The sequence below is a fragment of the Pogoniulus pusillus genome, chromosome 18, assembly GCF_015220805.1.
Source record: "Pogoniulus pusillus isolate bPogPus1 chromosome 18, bPogPus1.pri, whole genome shotgun sequence".
NCBI lineage: Eukaryota > Metazoa > Chordata > Aves > Piciformes > Lybiidae > Pogoniulus > Pogoniulus pusillus.
The window spans coordinates 24164047-24186162 of record NC_087281.1 but is presented as its reverse complement, the minus strand read 5'-3'; the positions used below and the strand labels follow the sequence as shown (position 1 = coordinate 24186162).

The window sequence follows — 22116 nt, the reverse complement described above, 5'->3', positions numbered from 1 at the left end:
ACTTGTACAGCCAACTGTGGTGACTACCTGGCCTTTTCCCTAGCCTGTACTGGCAAGACAGACAAAAAGTTGTCTCAGTGGGTGAAAGGAGTTGAACCACGCACGGGAGGAGCAAACATCTCGTTCATACCTATCTCTGCTACCAGTAAGTGACATCCACCCTATCATTTCCCACAGAGCCTGCAGCTTCGGTCCACACCTGCACACGCAACAACATCCTCGCCCACACACCGCCTGGTTTGACAAGGTCCCTCTCCCGTCCCTGGCAAACCTGCCTGCTGCTTAAAGAACCCAAGCAAGCAAGGCAGTGGAGGAGGCATCTCCAGGACACACCGGCTCGTACTCCCCTGCGCTGGACCTGGCCCACATGTGCCGTGCCCACAAGGAGTTTTTTCTCCCTCCTTTCACCATCGGGCAAAGCCTATTTAGAAGGTGCGGGAGGGGTGGGGAGAATCCCGGGCAGGCGGGGGCGGGCTCGGCTGACTCAGTGCGGGGAGGAGGAGTCGCTGTTGCGGAGCCTGTGTGCAGGGCACTGCCCGCTGCCTTTCCGGCCATGAGACCCCTGGCGCTGAGGCTGGGCTCGGGGTCGCGGCGGGCGGGCAGGGGGCGCTGAGAGATGTCGCGGATGGCGGGCGGCGACTGCCGCAAGGAAGCGGCGGGCTGGGAGGGCGAGGACGGACAGTGTGACTCGGGCATCGAGTCGCTGCGCTCGCTGCCCGGCGGGAGGGACACTCCTGTTGCCGCAGCTGCCGAGGCGTCTCCCGCCGCCGAGACCGAGACCTTCGCCGAGGCTGCCGAGGAGCGGCTGGACTCCAGCTACGGCTCCGGCGCCCTTCCCGAGCCTTTGCCCGGGCCGCCGGCCACCTTCCGCGACGAGGAGCCGCCGCCTCCCGAGAGGTTCAGCCGGCAGCAGCTGGAGGCCCTCACCTATCTTTCGGAGGACGGAGACACGTGAGTAACTGTAGCCCCGGCCTCCCCTCCGTCCTCCCTGGGGGCGGCTGGCAAGCATCGGACCCCCGCCAGCCCCTGGCTTGGTGCCCCTCGCTCGGCCGGTGCTTAGAGGCAAGCCGTGCTTTGTCTGCGCTGGTCCCAGCCCTTTCCCGAGCAGCTCCCGTCCAGCCGGCCTTGAGGGGCTCCGTGAGCCCTCGCCCCAGGAGCCTCCTGCTTTGAGTTGCACAGGGATGCGTGGTTCGAGCGGGCGACAGTGGGGGAGCAGCAGGTCCAGCAAAGAGAGGCAGCGCAGGCAGTGTGACCAGGGAGCCGACCTGCGGCACGAAGCCCATCTTGCGTGGAAGCTGGCCACCGATACAGCTCAGCCAAGCGACCCAAAAGCTATTGGTTCTCGAGTGGAGGTGGCCTTGCTTTGCCGGCTGGCCTGCACAGATGTAACTGCCAGCTTGGTTGCAACAGCAGCCCACTATGGGCCGACTGTCTTGAGCCTCTGTGACAGAGATGAGTGTTTCTGTTAATGAAAGAAGGCATTCCACGTACGTAATACTCTCTCAAGGCAGGGGCATCGTGCTGGTTTGGCTTCTAGTACCTTCCTTCAGCTATTTGCAGTGCTTTCCCGTTGCACGTTTCCTCTTCAGGAGTGCACGCACAGAGCGTGAGTGGTTTGCTCACAGCTGGGAAGGGCAAAGCTTTACCCCGAATCCAGGCTGAAGTTTAACACTGAGTAACGGCTGCAGGAAGAAGAGAAACTAAGAGGCACTGACATGAGCAAGCAAAAGTTCTCAGTAATAGGAGCAGCAAGAAGGCTCTGTCCTTGCCTGGCACAGTGCATTTTCCTCTCTGGAGCCTTTCAAAACCTGCGTGGATGCGTGCCTGTGTGGCCTGCTCTAGATGATCCTGCTTTGGCAAGGGGGTTAGATTCAGTGATCTCTGGGGGGCCTTTCCCACCCTTAACATTGTTATCTTGTTCTGAGGCTGAAGACAAGCTGGAAGCCAGCCCAAGTGTTTACTTCCAGTTTGGAAGGAGCCTGTGCATCTGGTAATTGGTTCATTAATGCTCATTGTAGATCTGCTCTGAGGATTGCCTGGAAGTCTTGTGGCAAGGTTAGATTAAACCCAGCCTCCCACACTCCCCAGCCAGGCACCCGGACAGTGCTTTTTCTAGTCCTGTGCTATCTACAGGCTTGCTCTGGGACTCCTCAGCATGGGTGAGCTTCGTCACCTTTCCCAGCTGTAATGTCAGAGGCAAGGTGCTCATGGAGAGCGCCAGGAGACTTTTAAGGTAGATCTCTGGAAGTTAGTGCCTCAGAAAAGCCCAACAGGCTAGTCTGTTAGAGTGTACCGAGGGCCCCCTGCTTGCTTTTCTATAGCAAGCCAAGCAGCTGCACCTGCTTGGAGATGCTTTTGTGGCTCGGAGCTGTCTTGTAGGGTATCTGAGCCCTTCACTTGTCAAACTTGGAGAAACCTAACATGAGCATCTAATTAACTGAGGAAACAATCAGTGGTGCCTTGGTTACTGTAGGCAGGAGAGGCTCCTGGAGAGCTCTCCAAAGCGTTGCAGTTACTCTCTCTTTTTTTTCTCACTCATAGTGCAGTTCAGAACAGGAAGTCTGTAAAGAACGACAAAGGGAGCAAAGAGGCTGTTGATGGGCAGCTCATGCAGCTCCAAACTGGCCATGTCCTGACATCTGCTCCCAGTGCTTGGAAAAAAACCCGTTCTTGTGGTCTGAGTGGCAAGACTGTGGATATCTGTTTCTGCTATTCCTGTCTCTCTTCCTGACCCTGTGGCAGAGGTAGGCAGCATTTATATTTAGAAATGCTGAATGTCCACTGCTCAGTTTATGCAAATGAGCACTGTAAGCACCCAGTGACTCTCTGAACTACCACCAGTTTCATATGCAAAACCAAGTCTAGGCTGATAGTAATGCTAAATTCTATGGAGCAACTTCTCGTACAGTGACAGGAGGTCTTGGGAGAAGAGGGGTCAGATGGCCACAAGCTGCATCCCTTTCATCTCGCCAGACAAATCCACAGCTGCCTTTTCATCTCTGTCAGTGGCGCATTTCCTGGTGTGCTTTGTTTGAATGCCTGTTGCAACACAGCTCGAGGCTGAGAGTTAGAATCACACTATCATTATATTTCAGAAGACTTGGGCAACAGCACTTTCCTGTGATTGTAATTCTGAAAATACAAAAACTTCAGGGGTTTTGGTCAACTGGTTCGTGTTCCCCTAGATGCCCTGGCTGCAGGTAAGTGGAGCACCAGGCTTGCACTAAGAGCTGGAAAAGGTTTTGGCTCTCCATCTGACAAATATCTTGTCTGTCCATAGTTTCTCTAGCTTTTCCACCCATGCCTTCTTGATGTATGCCCATGAGGGGGTTGTGATTGTCAGCCTGATGCTCATAAGGAAGTAAAGGAAGTGGAGACAGAGGAGAGGAGAGCATGTTTGAGTGATTGGAGCATCAGCAGGATCCTTCCTGCTCACCTCTGTGGGAGAAGAGCATTAACCTGGGCAGGGTGAAGCAATGGGACTAAAACTGACTCTTCCCTCCCTCAAAATTAGGAGTCCTGCTTCTGCAAGAAGGAAATTGGCCAAGAGGGTAGATGTGGGTGTGATGGTCAGTGAAATGTGTGGGTACCACCTTCCAAGAATCATTGCCCGGGTGTTAGCCCTCCTCACACCTTTCCAGTGCCACTGGCCAGTCTCTCTGCCTTGAAGTCAGAGCTGCACTGGACATCAGTCCTTGAGTGAGAGAGGAGCAGAGTTGGTGGCCAAGGATGAGGAATGGGGTGACAGGCAGAAGATGATGGTTGTGCTTAGGGCAGTGATATACATCCAGCTTATTCTGCGTCTGGGTAGAGAGCAAGTCCTGTGTGCTTAAGCGGTCACCTCCGGGTATCTGTCTTTGTCTTGTGAGCCAAGCAATCTCCTCCAAGCATTTGTGTTTTCCTTGTAAACCAGCTCCCTTTCTGCTGAATTGAATCCTGGTGGGACTGCTCTGGGTGGAAGCACAGAGAAGGGCTTTCAAGTTGCAAGCATGGCTAGCTCTGAGCAGACTGCAGGTAGCTTTATCACTGTGCCCCCACCTCTGGACAAGCTCAGGCTTTGTTAGGCTTCAGAGAGGAAACCCCTTACTTCCCTCACCTTGCCAAGCAGATTCATGAGTACAGTATCCTGGAAAAGGGCTGAGCGTAGGGATCAGCCCCTTCAGAGTGGGGTGGGTCTGCTGAAATTGCCTTTTGTATTCTAGCACAAGGGAAAACCTCTTTGTTTGCTTGGGCATGTAGCAGCCTCTGTCAGCTCTGGAGAGGCAAGGTTGATTCATCAGTGTAGGAAATTAGGCAGAGCTTCCTTGCTCTAGAACTAAATATTCTGTTTTAAAACGTTTCACTTCCTCACCATTCTGGTCTTTGTGCCACACACCAGTTTATGTCACCAGTACCTGATGCCATGGTGATGAGTGCCTTGGGCATCTGGGTGCGTGCAGTCTTGCTCTGGGCTCTCTGTCCGTGTGGTGCTGCAAAAGCCACTCTCCTGTGCAGCTCCCAGCCTGTCTTCTGCATGGGCTCTACGTGCAATGCAGCACAGTTTGTCTGCAAGGGGAAGGGTTGGGAGACCCCAGCTCAGTCACAGCAGAGAGATCTCAGCCTCCTCAGATGGCAAAGGGAACCGACTGATTTGGCTCGGGTGCGTGGTTCTGAGAGGGAAAGAGGGAGGGGAGAGGAGGAAGCCTGACTTCCTCCTTCCACCGAGACAAGTGCTGCCCTATCTCCTGATAAGAAATCGCATGCCAGTGACTTGTGGGCTGAGATGCCTTAACAGGGGCTCAGGCACAGTTACTCGAGTGAAGCTGGGGCCCCGTGGAAGCTGGTGTTCTGAGCTCTCCTCCACATGAGAGTAACGAAGGGGCCTTCCCTGCTGAGCTCTAGCCTGTGTGAGTAGGCACAGCATGAAGACTCAGCTAGCAGGGCCAAGAGCCACTTCTTCAGCATGTGCCTGTTGTAACCCTCCCAACTCCTGTAGCCCTGTGCTAGAGATATTCACTGTGCAGAGAGCAGATGTTATCCCCATTCAGGCTCTGGTGTAGCTGCTTGCTCCGTGCTTGCCCTGCTGGACAGGGGCATTGCTGAACCTCCATACCCAGGGATCCCAGGGTGCGTGCCTCAGGAAATGCTCAGCATGTGACAGCCAAAGGAAATGACTATGAAAGAAGAAAAGAAGAAGCGGAAAACTAGCGAGCCCCGGGTTTAGAAGAATTAAAGAGGTCTGATGCAGAAAGCACTCTGTTTGCTGGTTGAGCTTGGAGCTCCCCTGCTCAGCTGTTGCTGGCTGCCCAGCAGCAGGATGGCCATAGTGAATGGGAAGCAGAGGTAGGTGCTCCTGATTTTCCAGGGGAGCTTTAGTCCAACTGCTTGTGCCTGTGCTCCTGGCTCTTTGTATGTGCTCAGGAGTTTGGAGAGAGGGAGGAGAGCTTGGTGCCCTTCCAGATGAGTGCAGGCAGCTTTGCACAGGCTCCTTTGGGATGCCCTAGAAGTTGCTGGCTGCTACAGGAGTCACACATGTACAGCCTTGATGCGAGAAGCGTAAGTCCTGGCAGCCCTCTGAGACTCTGTAGGCATGAAGAGATTTTTTTCCCCCCCTGTTCAGATGACATCAGCCTCTCCTGGAGGAAGTTTCTTCAGACTTTCCACCTTGGAGCTGGGGAGAGGCACAGGGAACTTCAACACAGAGGAAAGGAAAGAATGGCTGGAAATTTCCATGTCCTGGAATGCAGAAGCCTTGATGCCTGATGGTAACAGAGTAGTCGAGGTGGGAAGGGAGAGGCTTGAGCTCTGCTAAATTAACAAAGAAAGTCTTTGGTTTTGCTGATTAGAATATTATTTTTAAATACAGTGTGGGTAAAAGGGGTCAGATGTGACTCTTTAGAAGAAAGAGAGGCTGTGGGATCTGAGCTGTGAGACTGCTTACTGGGTGCCTCCCAGGGAGCTAAGATGTTCTTTGCATCCCGAAGACGGAAAGCCCCTCTGAGGCAGATGCAGGGCTGAAGGGGGGTGCTGATCTATCCTAGACCCACAGCTAATGCCTCATTAAAAGAAAGTTTTGAGGCAGTGAGGACATGTGTGAAGCTTTGAATGTCTGGTAGGGTGTATTGTACAGGCTCTGGCAAAGTCTGGGCACTGTCCTCTTGTAAGAGGCTATTATGACTTCAAGGTACCTCTAGGTGGAAGGAAACTGTGAGAGAATGTGTTTGCCTCCTGGTGAGTGAGAACCTGAATTTGCTCAATTTGAACTGGAGCTGCTGCTTTTACTGCAATTGTTCATCCTGCTTCTCAGCCTGCGACTGGGCCACCCTGGGCTGGGCTAACCTGCTTTCTGGCTTGGCCTATCCCTGCAGGATGGTGGTGTGGTACAGATCCCTTGTTTCACATGGAGCATTCTGCTTGCACTTGATATTTAGTGCATCTGCCGTTCCAGACCCACCATCTGCTCAAAACTGGAACAAAATGCTCAAATGTGTGGGTGCAGAGTCTAGAGGATATGAGGCTGGGGTACTCTGTGCAGTTGAATAGGGGCACCTTCATCTCCCCACCTCCTCCTCCCCCTTTCCACTGAAAAATAATGTAGCCACAGCTGCCTTGCAGTGCTTCCCCAAAGTCAGCCTCCAGCATCCCTCCTCTATCAGCACCCAGACCAGACCCTCTACAGAGCACCACGGGAAAAGGGGAGGCTGTCAACCCTTCCCTTTGGCCCCAGAAGCAGCAGGCTGGGAAGCAGCTGCTGCCAAGACTGGAGGCCAGGAGGCTGAACCCGGTGGCTGAAGATGTTTTGCCCAGGGAACAGGAGAAGAAACCTGCAGAATAGGAGAACCAGGGTGGAAACAAAGGACAAGGATGAGCCCACAGCTTGCTGGGACCTGTTGCTTCACTGGAGCTGCCAGAGGGCAACAGCTTTATGGAGCCAAGTAGTTCCGTGAGGAGGAATGGAGCCAGGCTGGGCTGTTGGAGGGCTGCAGGGCAGGATGGAGCTGTGCTTGCTGAGCCTACTGGCAGAGGTTCACGTTGGTGGCTGAGGAAGTGGTTAACAGTGCAGGTTATAGGGCTGGAACAGGAGAACAGGGTAAGCACAAAATTCCCCTGCTCTTTTCCTCTTCCCATACTTTGCTTTCTGTTGCTTCTGGGGCCATTTCCTCCTCAGAACAAGTTTCTCTTGCGTGAGTTGTTCGCAGGCTTTCCTACTGCTCTACTCGGCCAAAATAAGGAGGCAGGAACAAACAGTTCCTGAAGCAGGTCGGGACCTTAAAGAGAGAAAAATTGTCAAAGCACATTCTGCTGAGTGCAGGATCCCTTGTCCTGTGTGCTTCTGGGAGAAATGGTGAAGGAAGAGGCTTCTCTGCAGACCAGGTGTCATGCTGCAGAAATGGGATGACCTGCATGGTCAGTCTCTTTTCTGGAGGGAGAGAGGGAAGGAGGATAGTCAGAGAACTGGCGGGATTTCATCAGTTCAGCTTGCATGTCACAGCTGGGTGTCAACCTTGCTCTGTTCTCCTGCCTCCCAATTCCTGGGTGTGGACACTTTTCCTACCAGGTGCTTGAGGTCACTCAGTATAGAAAAGGGTGCTCTCATGTGCCTAAACTAGGACCATCTTGGACATGGCATGTTCAGAAATTGAGATGCCCCCAAGAAAAGCTGTGACCCCTCTACTCTATGTTTGCTATCTGTGAGGTGGTGAGTAGATCACCCTGTGCCCATGAGGCCTTTGCAGTTCAGAGCACTGGGTCCTCTTGTGCCAGGATTGAGCTGGTGAGCAAGTGGAAAAGCTGAGAGTGAGCCCAGCAGTCTGTGCTCCTAGACTGGCTACATTTCCCTTGCCCACAGCTCCACCATCCCCTGGCCTTTCCAAAAGTCCCTGCTGACCACTCACCCCCACAGGAGTGTGGTAAGGGAGGGAGCAGGCAAACAGAGGAAGGCAGAGGAGACGCATGCAGGAAGCTGAGGGAAGGGCAAGGGTCTGAGCATGGCAGAGCAGAGAGGTGCTTTGGGGCCATGATTGGGTGAGGGGTGTCTGGGAGCAAGCAAGTATCTGCATCACTGTGCCCTGGCTCTGGGCCTCAGCTGTGAGCACTGTGTGCCAGCATGCAGCAGCCTGTCAGCAGCTGGGTGGTGTGGTGCCATGGCAGAGGCGTGCCTGCAGCCGTGGCTGGAAGAAAGTGGAGACTGGCATGATGTGTGTGCCTGAGGTCACTTGGGTGTGGGAGGTGCCACAGCTTAGCAGGAGATGGTCACACTCCTGCCTGGCATCACTGTCCGTGGCACAGAGTGCTTTGGTACACGTGCTCTGGGGGGCTCATCCCAGCCCAGTGGCTTCTCCGTGTTTCCCCTGAGCTCTTGCAGCCATTTCAGGAAGCTGAGGCCTGGCAATCAGGCAAGAGGGGAATGAATACAGAAATGAAAGCACAGGAAGAGGCTGCACCTAGGTGGAGAAGGAAGAGGGAGGTGGAGAAAGGAACTCTTTGCAACAGGTAAATCCCAGCTTTGAGCTGAAAGCCTGAGCTCTGGCTGGGTGGAGGTGGTTGTCCCATCGTCTCCATGGCATAGGTGCCCAAACTTGCTTGGTGCCAGCCCATCTCTGAGTGGTTTTGCCAACGTGGCTAGCTGCAAAGCCGCCCAGATTAGGAAGAGTGAGGTGCAAGTGGCAGCAGAGGGCTGTCTGGGGTTTCCATCTCCTCTGGGTGACTGCCTCGTCCGTCCCCAGTGTGGCATGGTGTGGGTTGTAGTGGAGGGGCCAGGGAGATTCCTGGGGGTGCGGGGGCTGGCTTCAGCAGGGCACAACCCCGGGCACTGCTGTCTCCCCCAGGAGCCTAAGGCAGCACTGGAAAGTGAAAGCAGCAGAGGTCTAAAGTTCGAGCTGAATGGCCTGGGGAAGTCCCCTGTCTGACAGTCCTGCCTCTGTCATACCTGAAGAAGGCAGACCCCACAGCCTCCTCCAGCACGGGGTGCCATGGAGCCAGTCTGGAGAAAGAGATGCTGCCTCTGCGAGAGGGCAGAGGGCATTCAGAGCAGCTGCTGCCACAGGGACCAGGTGGCTAGTACCTGGACCATCTCCAGGCTGGGGCCAGCAGGAACCCGCTGAGCAGAGAGGTGTTTTTGCAGCTGGTGCCCCAGCTCTGCCATTCACTCTTGCCCCTGCTGGCCTCGCTTGAGCTCCTTGGCTGTGCTCCTGTCCCATGGTCTGCCAAGGGCGGCCAGACCCTGCCCATGGAGCCACCTAGCCCTGCCTTGCAGCCCCCTCCCCAGGGAGTGCTGGTGGTGAGGGGACACTCCGTGGCAGTGCAGAGGCAAGTGTGGGTGCCTCCTTCCCGCGGGGAGTTCCCTGCCGTGGTGTGACCTGGGGCATCCCCAGAGACGCAGCCTCGTCTGTTGGCCCAGCCTCCGAGAGCAGGATGAAGAGGAACTGGCCTTAACTGCCAAAAATGGCAAGCAGCTGAGAGTGCCTGAGGTGCCAGATGCTGGCCCAACCCTCTGACAGAGTTTGGGAAGAGGTGGCTTAAGGATGCTTTGGGGGACTGACCTCTGGGCTTCTCAGCACATTGGTGTTGCCCCTGCAGCTGGTGAGAAGGCAGCCCCAGCCCTGAATCTCAGAAGCAGTGTTTTAAGGCCAGGTCTTGGCTTTGCACCTGCAGAAGGATTCTGTCCATCCCTCACATTACAGGTGGCGTCCCAAAACTGGGCTGCCTGATGAGAGGGGTGTCTTGCCAGGGCTGGCACAATTCTCACCCTCCATCCCTCAGCCCTGCCTGCCTCCACCAGACAGTGTTGGTGGCAAGAGCCCATTTAAAGTCCAGCCTCCATTTTTGGAGCTGATCTCTACCAAAGATAACATCCTACCCAGGGGTCCAAGTGCAGTGTTGAAGAGGTAGCAGGAGGCTCAGCTCATGCTCTGTAGAATGGGAACTGCTTGCCTGCTCCTTGCTGCTGCCTGCCACGGCTGGAGCCTGGCCCAGGGTGTCTGCAAGGGGAGGTGTGAGGGGGCTGTGTCAGGGGGACAGTGTGTCTTCACAGGACAGCCTTGGAGCGTAGGAGTTGGTCAGAGGGGACTGGAAATTCCACCTCGATTCAGGCTGTCATGCTCTCACGTTCTGCCTGCCCTGGGGCCATCAGCAGTCCTCATTGGGAGTAAAACTTCCCCTCGGGCTGGGCAACTCTGGGCTGCCAGACCACCCGATGGCTGCAGGCACCACAGGTCAGCGGACCAGGGCTCATTGCTGGCCACCAAGCTCTGATGGCTGCACCTCTGATTCCCTGCTGTTCTGGTGAGCTGTGTGCCAGTCCTGCCATGGCAGTGCTGAAAGGGAAAGATGTGGAGGGAAGAAGAGTAAATTTGTATGTGCCAACAGATTGGCTGGCACAGAGACTGTGCCCTGCAGGTGATCTTGGACTGGCACTGGGCTCCTGCCTGGCTCTCCTGCCTGCCTTCTTGGAGGGGAAAGCAGAAGTGCAGTGTGCAGCCAGCAGCAGGGAACTGGAAATCTCCAGGCAGCTGGCAGAGCCTAGACTTTGCAGCTGCCAGACTTGGTCCTTGGACTCTGCAAAATGCATGTCAGGCTCTCTGGACCTGCACCAGTTGGAGGCCTGGCTTTGGGCAGTGCTAAATCCACACCCTGCAGATGCTGTGAGGCCTGAGGGAGAACCCTGCAGTGCTTAGTGGAGATGAGAGGGACTGTTCCCCTTGGGGATTAGAGTGAAGGACTGCCCCAGGGAGCCTCAGGCCATGTTCCTGCCTTGCCCTGCTGCTGAGTTTCCCCAGGGAGACAGCAAGATGGAGAAGCTCTGAGCTGGTGGGACAGGGATGGTGGGAGGCGAGGAGGTTATTCCTCCATGCAGCAGTAGAGAAGCTCTGCTCCTAAGCATGGAACTTGGGACTCATTTTTCTTTTTAACTCTCCCCATTGCCTTTATCCCCTCTGCAGGTTGGTTCACCTGGCCATTATCCACTGTGTCCCAGCTGTAGCACTCTACTGCATTGCTCAACTGCCCAGAGAGGTGCTGGAGATTCAAAATGATCTTTTCCAGGTACGTGAATGTGATAGGCAGAAGATGGGAGGAAGGCAGATGCCACAGGCTGCTCCCTGGATAAACACCTAATCCATTTGCTCATTCCCCAGCCCCCCTCACCTGCTTCCTCCAAAGAGTGGTGAAGACCACTTTTCAGCGAGGGGAAGAAGGGTATGGGAGATACCCTGAGAGGTGTGACAGCTCCAGCACTGAAGGGTAAAAGGGTCTTTTGTGAGGCCCCAGGGTGTCAGAGCCCCAGAGGGTGGAGCAGGCACAGGGTAGTTAACCTGGGAGAGTGAGATCTGCCCCTTCAGGTGATCCTTGTGCTGAGGTGCAGGGAACATCAAGCTGTTTGTGCTCCCCAGTGCCAGCCACTCCTAACCCTTGGACAGGGACAGGTTCCTGCACAGCATCCTGTCTGTGCCACCGAGCTGTCTCCCATAGACTCGTGTGGCATCCCTCACTTTCCTAATTACAGTCTTCATCTCTTCTCTAGAGCCCACTTCACCTTGCTGTGTACCTGGAGCAGCCCAGTGTGATCCAGGCATTGATCCACAAGGGAGTGAACCCTGGACTGCAGGACCGCAATGGCAACACCCCTCTGCACCTGGCTTGTGAACAGCAGCACCTGCACTGTGCCCAGCAGCTGTTGCAGGGCACAGCCCCACCAGAGGGCACAGCCCAGCCTCCTGGGTACCGCCAGGACCTGCAGCTCCAGAACTGGCAAGGTGAGACCTGGTGGCGGCTCAGTGCAGAGCTGGTGTCCAGGTTGGTGCAGAGACCATGCACTGTGTATGTAGGGATCTGGGAACACAGCAGTGTGTGCATGGAACAGGAGGTGGCATGCCTTGGAGTGGTCTGGGCTGACTGTGGTGCTCCCTTCTGCCTTCCCACCCCAGGCTTGGCCTGTCTGCACATCAGCACCTTGAAGGGGAACATCCAGATGATGTCTCTGTTGCTGGAGAGTGGTGCCTATGTTGATGTTCAAGTAAGGCAGGGGGCATGGTGAGGTGTTTGGGTGATACTGGGCCTGGTGTGTGGCTCCTTTGGGCACTCCCTCTGGCCTTTGGGCAGGCAGTGCTGGGTGGTGGCAGTACTGCTGCGGGGCTCTGAGGCACAGACCTTTTGAAGGGGAAGAGAGGAAAGGTTCATGTGAGGCTGTTGGGTGCTGTGAGTGCAGTCAAGATGGGGACTGCACCCTTTGAGCTCTGTCAGAAGGACGTGGGGGGGTGCCGCAGAGCCCACGTGAAGGGGCTCTGCACCCATGCCCTTGTGGTCGGCGGGTTGCAGGAAGGCACAAGCGGGAAGACCCCACTGCACCTGGCCGTGGAGTGTCGCAACTGCAAGGCTGTCCAGTTCCTGCTGCACAGCGGGGCTTACGTGGATGCCCAGATGTACAACGGGTGCACCCCGCTCCACCTGGCCGTGGGCCGCAGGGACAGCGACATCGCTGCCATCCTCTCGCACTCGGGGGCTGACACCTTGTTGAGGAACATGGAGAACGAGACAGCTCAAGACCTGGCTGACGGCAACGACAGTGTGAGTCTCTGAGGGGAAAGGCCTGGGGCTCTGCAAGTGTGTCGAGGGGTGCAGCAGTTGGACAATTCAGGTGGAGCTCACAGGAGGAGTCTCTAGCTGTGGACCTCCTCCCCAATAGGGTGCAGACTGTGTGGGTGTGTGAGGTGACTGCCTGTTGCCTCAAGCCTTAGGGAAAGCCCAGACAGGGTTCTTTGGCGCTTCCTTGGGGAGGTGGGAGTCCTTGGGGCTGGGAAGGAAGATTTTAGCCTCTACCTAAACCTGATGGAGACATGATCCTTGACCTTTGCAGCTCCTCGCCTTGCTGCCCTTCGATGACCTAAAGATCTCTGGGAAGCCTGTTGTGTGCACTGAATGAGCGGCTGGACTGCTTCGGCCCGTCAAGCTGCCTCCTTGCTCTGCTCTGCTGCCCACTGGGATCTTGTCTGCCTGCAATTCAGTGGGAGCAGAGCCACTCTGGGAGACTTGGGAAAAGTTTCGTTGGCCTCAGGCTGCCTTTCCAAGGGAAGAAGGTGGCACTATGAGCACTACAAAAGAGGCTTCTTTTTTAGTATTTGTGCCTCGCAGCGAGACTGAATTTCCCCTCCCTGCCATCTATTTGATTTAGGAAGGTCTTCAACTTGCACAAAGAAGGAGCAGGAGAGGACTGGTTTTCACACTGGACAGTGGATGGAGCATCCTCTGTCACCCCCAGATGCCTTCAGGATAAGTGTGGGGTGAAGAGAGTAACGCTCAATAATAAACCTTTGTTCGTGCTGCGGGTGCTTGAGGTCTCGCATGATCTAACCTGCTCCACTCCCTCACGGCAGTGAGAGGCTCAGCATTGCCACGGGCACCCAGCATGTGAAGGCTACAGGGGCTTCCCTGGCCTGCCTGCTCCCTTGGGTCCTTCACATGGCATCAGGTGAGTGTGAGCACAGGGGCTTCCCCACTTGAAGAGTCATTCCAGTGCTCAAGGCTGAGTCTGGAGGGACTGTAGCGTGGCACTATCTCCTTGCTGCCTGTTTAACAACTTGAAGGCTGAAGAAAGAGAATAAGAACTGCTGGAAGAACAGGCTGCAGATCACTGCTTCTGCTCTTGTGCCTGACATCTTGCTACTGTGCTCTGCTTTGCTTTGAGAAAAAGAGGGTGAAATAATCCTGCCCCATCTCCTGGCTTGGGACAGTGTTCTAAGCATCAGAGCATGAGTCTCCCTTGGGTGTTAGATTCCTCCAGCCTGTACCTCCTCCTCCCTTCGGCTCCCCCCTGCCCCGCCTGCGAGCCCCAGGAGCACATGCTGTGCACTGGGGAGCCACAGCCGTGAGTGCTGCGGGAGTGGGGACAGGGACCATGCCTGACCCCTCCTCAGCCAGGGCCTTCCCCGCTTGCTGCCTGGAAGCAGCTGCTGTTTGGGGCCAAAGCTGCATGCATGGCACAGTCGTGTGAGGTGCTCTGCCGTAGCTGTTACTCCCTTGGAAAGACAAAGCGAGACTGCTGCCAGAAAAGCAGCATGGGCTCCCCAAACCCTGGCTTCTCTGGAGCTTGCTCGGTCTTTGCATGAGCCTGAGGCTGGGTTGCACCTATTCCTTTGAGCTTTTGCCTCTCGCCTTCCAGCAGGGCCTCAGCCCTATTGCAAATACGCTGCATTCTGCTTATGGCCCTTGGCCAGTACCATCCAGCAGCTGGTGCCCACTGAGCCTGCTGCAGGGCCACTCCCAGGGAGCAAGTGAGCCCCAGGGGGCGCAGTACAGAAGCAGTGGGCGCTGCAAGGTGGAGCGGCAGGGTGGCACCGGCTCTGAGCCGGGCAGGAAGGGAAGAAAAAGGCAGACGCAGGTGGGGGGCACATTTTTATTATTGTTTTTAATAAAGTATTTTTTTTAAAATAAAAAACCAGTGTCTTGTGAAATGTTACCGGCTGGCCGCCTGCAGCCCCGCCTGGGCCGGGAGGGGAGCGCAGGGCTGCCGGCCGAGCGCAGCCGGGGCTCGGGTGAAGGCCTGCCACCCTCGGGCGGAGCCCTGCCCTTGTAGCCCAGGGCAGGCCTGGGAGTCCCTGGGGAAGGAACGGGGGAGCTCAGGGATGAGGGTCGAGGACTTCCGTACGGCAAGAAGGGTTCTTCTCCCTGGTCAGGCTTAGCTGGCGCTGAGCAGTGGGGCGGTGGGAGGGGCCGAGTCCAGCGCCGAGGCTGGAAGCCGCTTCTGACGCCTGTCCTCGGCCCGCTGCTTCCCGTCCCCGGCTCGGTACCTCCTGCTCCGCAGCACGGGGCCGGACATGCAGGCCGCTTCCCTTCACGCAGCCGCCCAGCCCCGCACCGCCATGGCGGGGACCGCCCCTCGGCCGCGGCCCCTCCGCAGCAGCAGGGGGCGCTGTGGGGGGCGCCGTGCGCCCTGCGAGCGGTGGTGCTGCCGCCGCTGCTGCCGGAGCGGAGCCGAGGGGAGCCGGCCCGGCCCGGGCTGCAGGTGGGTGATGCGGGCGGAGCGGGCGTAGGATGCGGGTCGGATTGTCGCTCGGCGAGGGTGGGTGCCGGTTGCCGCCGCGCTGCCGGCTCGCTCCCTGCGGACGTGGCCGCCGAGCGCGGGGGCGTCTCCGGTCCCATGCTCGTCCCTCATGCGGCCGAGCGCTGTTTCTCTCCGGGCCAGTCTCCGGGTAAAGGCCGCTGGCGCTTGGGCCCTTGGGGGAGAAAAGCCTTCGTGCGGGAAGCGGGGTCCGCCAGGCCCTGCCCGTGGCGGAGGCTGCCCCTGCGGCCGGCAGGAGAGGATCCAGGAGCCCAGCAGCCTCTGCTAGCAGCCCTTGGGTGGAGACGGCAGCTGGCCCGGGCGGACACCGCAGGCTGTCCCTGCGACCCGGCCCTGGGCCGGCGGCAGCGCAGGGGCTGTTAGTGCGGGGCAGTAGACTCCTAAGCTCCTGGCTTGCCTTTGACGTCGACCCTTCAAAGTATTTGGGATGGGCTTCAAGAGTAGCAAAGCAGCAGGCAAGGATTTTTTTTTCCTTTCAGACTAGTCCAGGAGCCACATTTTGCATCACAGGCAGAGGGATGAGGCCCACCGCGTCCCTGGGGCGCTGTTTTTGAGCTGACCCTCCCGTGTCGAGGGGAACAGTACCGGAGCCTGTTCTCTCGGCTTTCAGGCTGTTCTGCAGGCCCCGGACTAAAGCTTCTTTCATGCATCGATGTGCTGCCTGCTCACCCTGTACGGCCTCCTCCTTTTCTACCTGTAACACTGGCAGCCCTGTTCCTTCCCAGCCTCGTTGGGGAGGGCAGGGCCTGCTGCACTGAGTCAGCTCTCGGGGCCTGGGAATTGCCAGGGCAAGCATAGAGAGCCATTGTCCCCCATAGCCTCCTCTGCACAGTCGCTGTGGGTGAGCAGAGATGGTTTGGCTCCCGTGGCAGTGCTGAGTGGGCAGTGAGGTAACAGCAGAAACAGCCACGCTGAACTGAGCTGACTGGCTGTTGGTCTCTGTCACGCTGAAGGGATGCATGGCCATGAGTGTAGCAAGCAACACTGCCACTTATATCTAATGTCTGCAAAAGTAAATGACATTTCTGCACCCTTTTCATGGCAAGAGGGCTACAACAATTGACCAGCATTGCGTAATGTGGGCAAATTTAGGAGCTTATGGTCCCTGCACCAAGCCTTGTTCTTGCTTGCCACAGCATCCCTGGGGTTTACAGTGATGCTTCTGCAGCAAGATTGGTGATGGGTGGAGGTGTCAACTGCCTTTTCTAAAGTGGAGAGCAAGAGCGGGAGTGTGAAATTGGAAGCAGGCACAGAACCCCCCTTGCCAAGCTGTTTGCATTTCTTCTAGACTGGGAATTTCAGGATCCTTTAAGTCACAGAAGGGAGATTGCAGTGTGAAACACAGCCTTGGTTTAGGTCAGGTCCTTGGACTTGGGGTCCTGGCCACAGCAACTGGGGCCAGTGGCTGTGAGCATAAGAAAAGTCCCTCAGGCCTTTCCCAAGGGGACAGAAGGTAATGGGGAGGGCTTGTTCATTAAATGGCAAGGGACCTTCTCACCTTTAAAGCTGTAAGTTAGTAGGTTGGAGTTTCATGTGAGGGCTAACAGAGATCACAGTTGTATTATGTTGGAGCCAGGTACACCTCACAGAGCTTGCATTCCTGTGACTCAGTTGTTTAGGAGGAAGGAGGAATTAATGTCTCTTGCCCTTTTTGTCACAGGAGCCTCTGGTGCATGTTTATGTAGCCACCTCCACAGCGCACTCACCTATTTCTCTAAAGGCAATCAGAAGGCTTTTTGTACTGGAGAGGCTGAGGCAGGGGTGGAGCATGGACCAAGGAAGCCTACCCTGATGCAGGAAGATGCAGTGAGATGCAGCAAGATGCATCTTCCTGAGTGAGGGGAGGATGCAAGTAGCCTTGCACATAAGGAGTTCTTGCCTGCTTGTTCATTCTGTTGTGTACCTGGTGCTCTTGCTCTTTTCACGGCCCCTGAATATCAAAGGTTTGCTTTTGTGAGGCAGTGGACAGTGGAGGGAAGAACTCCTTCGAGGAGTATTTAAGCGAGTTTGAATCTGGCTAGGTTACCACTTTAGGACTATAGCTGAAGAATATCAGCTAATCCTTCTCAGATAGGCCTGGTAAAGTCCCAACCAGCCAGCTGGTAGAAAAGTTCCTTCCCAGCCTTGCTCTCTGGCTATTGCTTGCCAAGTGGTTGAGACCTGGTAATTTCCTCTGAGCTGTGGGGAATGCCTTGGCACAATCCCTATCAAGGCTGCGTGGGGGGTGGGGGAGGCTAGCAGCTGGAGCCCTCCCCATTTCTCACCTGGTGCAGCCAGAGGGGGAAGTTCTGAAGTGTTTATTCTCAGAGGAAGGCTGCTCTGGCCGTAGGCTTGAAACATGAGCTGCTAGGTGGGAGTCACTTTTTCCATTCAGTGACCTTTTCTTTTTCTACCCAAGAGCTGTGTTAAAGTTTGACCTAAAACAGGTGAGGTGCAAGGTGTTCCTTGAATTTGGAGTAAGTGCGTTGTCAAAACCACATGGTTACAGCAGTGTTCAAACATTCTCTCTGGTCCTGGAAATCCAAGTTTCTAAGTCCACGTGTCCTATGCCAGAGCAAACACATCTAGTAGAAACAAACATTAACGTCTGGCATGTGCTTTTCAACTCCAGAGGGCTTTTCCTGTTCTCTGTGCTGTTGATGTTGCTCTTCTCACTGGGATGGGATCTGAGTGCTGCCTGCAGGCATACAGCAGGCAGGGCAGTGGGTGGTACAGGCATGTGAAGCAGAGCTGGCTTTGTACCAGTAGCCCACCACCTCCCTCTTTCTCTCTCAGCAGATTTTGCCTTTCTCTTGTGCTGGCTTCTCTCCCTACGATGGCTACTGGTGAACAGATCCTCCCTGCCCTGCAGGACTCATGGGGGGACTTCTGGCTCTTCCGTTTCTTTGTTAATGCTGCTGGCTATGCAAGTATTGTGGTGCCAGGGTTCCTCCTCATCCAGTACTTCAAGAGAAGGAATTACCTGGAGACAGGTAAGGGCAGGAGCATCCCTTCCACATCCTGCCTCCTTTTGAGCTCTCTACACCCCCTTGGTCAACCATGTTCATCACTGACAGCTTGTTTTGCCATCCTGCTTTGTCAGGTCAGGCTCAAGATACTTGCAGAGCTGCTTCACAGAGCTGTCTAGGTGTTATCCTCAAATAAATTTATTTAAGACCCCTGCACCAGTAGATGTAGGAGCTAGTAAAGAGGGAAGCTTCACCTCTCAAGCTGGTGCAGCGTATGGTGCCCAAGCTGTGGTTAATTCTGTCTCCATGCTCTACCTCGTTCAGGCCGAGGCATTTGCTTCCCTGTCATCAAATCGTGTGTGTTTGGCTCTGAGGTGAAGCCTGTGCACCAGGAGGATGGCTCCCTGCCACCCCGAGCAGAGCCCACAGAGTCCTCTACAACCCGACAGGTCTTCAAGCTGCTCTTCTGTGCTGCTGGTCTACAGGTAGGAGCCCTTTGCACATATGTGCAGCCAACCCGCTCTAGGAGGAGGTGACTGGTGGCTGCAGCACTGTTCTTGATCGGAGCGGGGTTGCAAGTTAAGGCACAGCCTCTCAAGCAGGATAGCCCATTAGCACTGCTGTATTGCCTCTAAGGGCTGCAGAGGTCAGTTTAATTTATGTCCTCTGGGCTGGGGCCATCCTGTCCCTGTGACTGCAGTCTTCTGCAGCCATGGATAGGGATAATTCTGTGATTCAGCAGATTGTTAGGGCTGCTTTTATTCTGGCCCTCATGTCAGAGCAGCAGTTTGTTTGAGTTCTCTTATCTCCCAGGTTCTCCTCTGGGCCACCCTTTGGGGCTGATGCATGCTGCCTTGATAGATTGGATTCAAATACAGGAGAGAAATACTGAATTCAGCTACAGATAAACAGGATTTTTTAATCTGAGCTTCCTTAATTCTCAGCTACAGCCTGAGTGTCACCAGGAAGGGCATCTTTTTGGGTCATGATCACTGTGATAGAAAAGCCCACACCTCCTGCAGCCAGTTGAAGACACCCACTCTCTGGCCTGCTCTCCTAGCCTATCCAGGCCTGCTGCAGGTCACAAGTCCTGCCATCTCTCGGTGCTGCAGTTTCTCAGGAGGGGATGTGTGGTGAGAGGAAATCTGTGTTACTTCTGCGAGGAGCTTGATACTGTGGCACCAGGGCTGGTGAGAGGAAATGTGTTACTTCAGTGAGGAGCTTGATAATGTGGCACCAGGGCTGCTGAAGTAGTGGAAGTGACAGCCAGAACAGTGATCATCCCTGGAGGACAATATCACCTGATGGGTTTGAAACTAGAATTGATTTGGATGGAAAAAATGAGCCTAGGGAGCTGGAAGTGAAAATCAATGCAGAGGCCACTGGGAAAACTGTGAGGACTTGTTGCAGGGATCTGGCTTCTGACCCATAGTTGTGCATCTATAAGGTTCCCTGATCCTGTTGGTCTGGTTCAGCAGTGTAAAGTGTGATTGCTTGCTGCACACCAGGATGTTTGCTTTGTGGGGTTCTCTCCCCTTCAAGAAGCTGTAAACTGAGCAGGTTTTGTTTTGGATGGCATGTTCCTGGTTGTAACCACACAGGACAGTGGGTTCTCTCAGATGGGTGGCGGAGCGGGTTGTGACCCCATCTCCCAGTGTGTCAGGGAAGCATTGCCATGCAGAGGGTGAGGCAATGCTGGGGCAAGCAAGGTTCTCTTGGGGTGTGTTCTTCCTGGGGTTACTTGCAGCTGCCATTGCAGGCCCTGACTCTTTGTGTGCTGCTCCTGTTTCACAGGCCTCCTACCTCACATGGGGTGTTCTCCAGGAGCGTGTGATGACAAGAACATACGGTGCCACTGAAACAGACCCTGGTGAGAAGTTCACGGACTCTCAGTTCCTAGTGTTCATGAACCGCATCTTGGCCTTCACGGTGGCTGGTCTGTACTGTGCTCTGACCAAGCAGCCACGTCATGGGGCTCCTATGTATAAATACTCCTTTGCTTCCCTCTCCAACATCCTCAGCAGCTGGTGCCAGTATGAGGCACTCAAATACATCAGCTTTCCCACCCAAGTGCTGGCCAAAGCCTCCAAAGTGATCCCAGTGATGATGATGGGCAAATTGGTGTCACGTAAGAGTTACGAGTACTGGGAGTACCTCACTGCTGCCCTCATCTCTGTGGGGGTCAGCATGTTCCTGCTCTCCAGTGCTCCTAACCGGCATGTGTCCACTGTCACCACTTTCTCAGGCGTAGTTCTCCTGGGTGGCTACATAATCTTTGACAGCTTCACGTCCAACTGGCAGGATGCCCTCTTCACCTACAAGATGTCTCCTGTGCAGATGATGTTTGGTGTCAACGTGTTCTCCTGCCTTTTCACGGTGGGCTCGCTGCTGGAGCAGGGCGCCTTGCTGGAGTCGATACACTTCATGGCCCGCCACTCAGAGTTCACGGCCCACGCCGTGCTGCTCTCCGTGTGCTCTGCCTGTGGCCAGCTCTTCATCTTCTACACCATCAACCAGTTTGGGGCAGCCGTCTTCACCATCATCATGACACTCCGCCAAGCCTTTGCCATCCTCCTCTCCTGCCTCATCTATGGGCATGCTGTCACTGTTGTGGGTGGGTTGGGTGTGGCTGTTGTCTTTGTGGCCCTCTTCCTCCGTGTCTATGCCCGCAGCCGCATGAAGAAGCGCAGTAAGAAGCTTCCACCAGGCGAGACCCCCGTGCAAAAGGTCTAAGGAACTGGTGCTATGGCATCTGAGCCATGCCTGTTCTCCTGCCTTCACTTGGGGGTACTTGCTTGATTTCTCAGAACCTACTGAGGAGCAGGATGGGGTATGGATAGGCTGGACCAGTGACTCACTTTTCCACCTGCTTTTCCTGGGAAAGGGGCCAGAACAAGCCCAGGAAATACTCTGGGCTCCCACAGCTCCAAACCTTTCCGTTTGCCTTAATAGGTCAAAGACTTCCAGATGAGGCATGGGCCTAATGTCTTGCATCCTGGGGCAAAACCAGCATGGGGCTGCTGGTACTCCTAGCCCTCTTCTGTCTCATAGCTTCTCTCCAAAGTCACTGATGAATAAGGGGAGCTCTTTTCCCTGGCACCGTCTTGCCTCTGGCTAATGCTTCTCCATTTCTATCATTACTACAAAACTCTGCAGGAGAAAAGGGCAAGCAAAACACTGGCTTGCTTTTTGATATGCCTCCAGTGCAGCAAGTCCCTTGCTGAGCCTTGCCCGAGGTCTTAGCACTCCTCCCAGGAGGTGCTCAAGGTAGGACCTCCAGCCTGTCCTACCTCAGGTCTGTATATGCTTTGGAAGGGCATGCTGCAGTGAAAGCCAGTACTTCCCCATTTGTTTTTGTCAGTTCTTGCCTTGGCTCCAAGGCACTTCCCTCCCTGAGCCCAGGCTGATTTTTATGCAGAGGCCGAGGCTGGCTGGTGCAGCTCCCAGGGCTTGCATCCGCTGCTGTTACAGGCCAAAGGCTGCGCTGCCCAGAAGCCCCAGCGTCGCCTTGGGGTGTCTCAGTGCCATGGTTTCTGAGCTTTGCAGCTGCCACTCAGAGAAGCACAATAGCCCCTCTTCTTCCTGCCCACTGCAGGCATCAGCCCTAGCTTTCCTGGGGCCGAGCCAGAGTCCCACTGTGCCTGGAGGGCTGAGAAATGGGGTAGTCTACTTGCAGTGCCTTGTTCCTGCCCCCCAGGCAGCAGGGGATGGAGCAAGTGGGCACCTGCTCCCCAGGCAGCAGAGGACAGCAGTGGAAGCTGCTCCTCTCCAGGAGCCTGGGTTTTAACTGGTCAACCTTTTTCTCTTCAAGACAAACTGGCTGACAAAGAGCAGGTTTTGGTACTTTTGAAAGGCAACATTTTTCTTATTTTATTAAATTAAAAATGATGCTGCATAGAGTGCCCTGGGGGTAAGTGTTCTTGTAAGTGTTCTTTTAAATGTTGGGTTATTTCTCCCACATCCCTGGAAGGAGGGGAGGGAGAGGTTTCCCAGCCCTTCCTGTGTCTTTAGGTTCTCTGTGTCAGGGAAGTTGTCTTTTCTTTCCAAATACAGGCGCCGCTGCTTTTGCCTAGGCAAGTATCAGGCAGGGATGCTCAGGCATACCCGGAACTCCAAAGCCTCACAAGATCCTTA

The 22116-nt window shown here is 55.3% G+C and overlaps 2 protein-coding genes across 5 annotated transcripts; both read left to right on the top strand.

Moving 5' to 3' along the window:
- Window positions 1-483: 483 nt before the first annotated feature.
- NFKBIE (NFKB inhibitor epsilon) lies at window positions 484-13298 on the top strand. The gene is made up of 6 exons (XM_064158823.1): window positions 484-951; window positions 10920-11022; window positions 11501-11732; window positions 11904-11992; window positions 12295-12543; window positions 12833-13298. Exons 1-6 carry the CDS (start codon window positions 617-619, stop codon window positions 12896-12898), a joined length of 1074 nt encoding a protein of 357 aa, XP_064014893.1. The 5' UTR covers window positions 484-616; the 3' UTR covers window positions 12899-13298.
- Window positions 13299-14890: 1592 nt separating this feature from the next.
- On the top strand, window positions 14891-21884 carry SLC35B2 (solute carrier family 35 member B2). 4 transcript variants are annotated; one of them, XM_064158820.1, is made up of 5 exons: window positions 14891-14977; window positions 15514-15706; window positions 17813-18006; window positions 18307-18467; window positions 19777-21884. In XM_064158820.1, exons 2-5 carry the CDS (start codon window positions 15687-15689, stop codon window positions 20713-20715), a joined length of 1314 nt encoding a protein of 437 aa, XP_064014890.1. In that variant the 5' UTR covers window positions 14891-14977; window positions 15514-15686; the 3' UTR covers window positions 20716-21884. The 4 variants fall into 4 exon arrangements, with proteins under 4 accessions (XP_064014890.1, XP_064014889.1, XP_064014891.1 ...); XM_064158819.1 differs by having other exon boundaries at window positions 17810-18006; XM_064158821.1 differs by lacking the exon at window positions 15514-15706 and having other exon boundaries at window positions 14895-14977.
- Window positions 21885-22116: the final 232 nt, after the last annotated feature.